Source organism: Danio aesculapii, chromosome 9 (genome assembly GCF_903798145.1).
Source record: "Danio aesculapii chromosome 9, fDanAes4.1, whole genome shotgun sequence".
Classification (NCBI taxonomy): Eukaryota; Metazoa; Chordata; class Actinopteri; order Cypriniformes; family Danionidae; genus Danio; species Danio aesculapii.
This window is the reverse complement of record NC_079443.1, coordinates 1,116,138-1,118,637: the sequence shown is the minus strand read 5'-3', so window position 1 is coordinate 1,118,637 and position 2,500 is coordinate 1,116,138. Positions and strand designations below refer to the sequence as shown.

Sequence of the window (2,500 nt, the reverse complement as noted above, 5' to 3'; positions counted from 1 at the left end):
CTGAGCCCCCTGGGCGCGATTCGGAGCACTCACACTTGTCGAACAAACCAGGAAATGTGCACGGGCACAGATAGCCTAGTGTGAGGAGTTTTATCATAAGTTTGAGTCAGACTGATGATGACTTCTCATAAATCTGACAGAAATAAAGGCTGATTGACTGTTAAACTGAATATTAAACTATCACAGCTGATTAAGAGACTATTAAAGCGGTGAGTTACTTTCTGTAAAAAAAGAAAATGTAAATCTGTCACCTTAAAAGAAACAAGCTGACTTTACTTAAAAAATGTGAGTAAATCTGTTGCCTTAACAAAATCAAGTCAACTTGTCTCATTTAAGGCAACAGATTTACTCACCTTTTTAAGTAAAGTCAACTTTTTTTAAAGCATGTGAAACATCTGATTAACAGCTATAAATAATCCAAATAATCCTCTCTAACTGAGCGAGAGTGTCTTCAGCTGCTCCTCCAGTGCCCTCAGTAGTGTGCACTGACCTGCGGTGGTGTTTCAGTGTCCGGCTCGTCCTCTGGCACATATTTAAACTGCTGCGGAGACTCGATCACCAGCTCCTTTCTGGCTGATTTCCCTGAGCGGCTCTGCATGGCTGAATGAAACTCGGCAGCCCGCGGACGCTCCACACACACACACCCTCACACACACTCACTCACTCACAGACTGAACTGAAGACTCACCTCAGGCTGCAGATCAACACACACACTCTTGCTCCTCCTACACACCCACACAGGTTGGTTTGTGTGAGTTGTGGGGACATTCCATTGGTTTCCATTGTGTTTCTACTGTACAGACTGTATTTTGGTTTGGTTTTTGTGAGTTGTGGGGACATTCCATTGGTTTCCATTGTGTTTCTACTGTACAGACTGTATTTTGTTCTGGTTTTTGTGAGTTGTGGGGACATTCAATAGGTTTTTGTTGTGTTTCTACTGTACAGACTGTATTTTGGTTTGGTTTTTGTGAGTTGTGGGGACATTCCATTGGTTTCCATTGTGTTTATACTGTACAGACTGTATTTTGTTCTGGTTTTTGTGAGTTGTGGGGACATTCAATAGGTTTTTGTTGTGTTTCTACTTTACAGACTGTATTTTGTTCTGGTTTTTGTGAGTTGTGGGGACATTCAATAGGTTTCTGTTGTGTTTCTACTGTACAGACTGTATTTTGGTTTGTTTTTTGTGAGTTGTGGGGACATTCAATAGCTTTTTGTTGTGTTTCTACTGTACAGACTGTATTCTTTGTTGGTTTGTGTGAGTTGTGGGGACATTCAATAGGTTTCCATTGTGTTTCTACTGTACAGACTGTATTTTGGTTTGGTTTCTGTGAGTTGTAGAGACATTCAATAGGTTTCTGTTGTGTTTTTACTGTACAGACTGTATTTTGTTTTGGTTTTTGTGAGTTGTGGGGACATTCAATAGGTTTCCATTGTATTTCTACTGTACAGACTGTATTTTGGTTTGGTTTCTGTGAGTTGTAGAGACATTCAATAGGTTTCTGTTGTGTTTTTACTGTACAGACTGTATTTTGTTTTGGTTTTTGTTAGTTGTGGGGACATTCAATAGGTTTCTGTTGTGTTTCTACTGTACAGACTGTAGTTTGTTCTGGTTTTTGTGAGTTATGGGGACATTCAATAGGTTTCTGTTGTGTTTCTACAGTACAGACTGTATTTTTTGTTGGTTTTTGTGAGTTGTGGGGACATTCAATAGGTTTCCATTGTGTTTCTACTGTACAGACTGTATTTTGGTTTGGTTTCTGTGAGTTGTAGAGACATTCAATAGGTTTCTGTTGTGTTTTTACTGTACAGACTGTATTTTGTTTTGGTTTTTGTGAGTTGTGGGGACATTCAATAGGTTTCCATTGTATTTCTACTGTACAGACTGTATTTTGGTTTGGTATTTGTGAGTTGTAGGGACATTCCATTGGTTTCCATTGTGTTTATACTGTATAGACTGTATTCTCAGTGAGTTGTGGGGACATTCCACTGATTTCTGTTGTGTTTCTACTGTACAGACTGTATTTGTATTCCTCTCCCCCAAATCTACACCTAAACTCTTTTTTCTTTCTGAAATAAACTCATTCTGTGTGATTTATAAGCTATCTGAGAAACAAGGATATTAGCATATCTGCTGTAATAACGGACATCATATCCATTTGTGTCCTGGTAAGTCATAAAGCACATACACACATATTGCGATGCCGAAACTTCGATCACGAACACATATACACACCCAATCACACACACACTCAAACACATGCAACATTATACACGTTTGTGTCCTGATATGTCACACACACTGTAAAACACCTGAAATGTTGCTTTGGTCATTCTGAAACGCCTTCACCATTTCAGTATTATATTATTAATGACCTCCAGAACAGTCAAGAGCGTCTGTGCTCCATGTCACTTTCATTGTGTGTGTCAGCATACTGTCTTCTGAGGTGCACGTCATTTATTAATTAAGGAAAATATTGACACAGCCTCCCTAAAACAGCTA

At 39.1% G+C, this 2,500-nt stretch overlaps 1 protein-coding gene across 8 annotated transcripts in view; it reads right to left on the bottom strand.

The window, feature by feature from the left end:
• The window catches only part of zmp:0000001200 (dedicator of cytokinesis protein 9), a 139,704-nt gene that overhangs the window by 92,329 nt on the left and 44,875 nt on the right, over positions 1–2,500 (bottom strand). For 2 of the 8 annotated variants that reach the window (XM_056464653.1, XM_056464655.1), the window contains exon 1: positions 491–656. The exons of the other annotated variants lie outside the window; for them this stretch is intronic. In XM_056464653.1, the coding sequence (XP_056320628.1) occupies positions 491–598 (108 nt within the window). In that variant the 5' untranslated portion in view covers positions 599–656. Of the gene's footprint in view, positions 1–490; positions 657–2,500 lie in introns of those variants that run through there. 8 annotated transcript variants of the gene reach the window in all.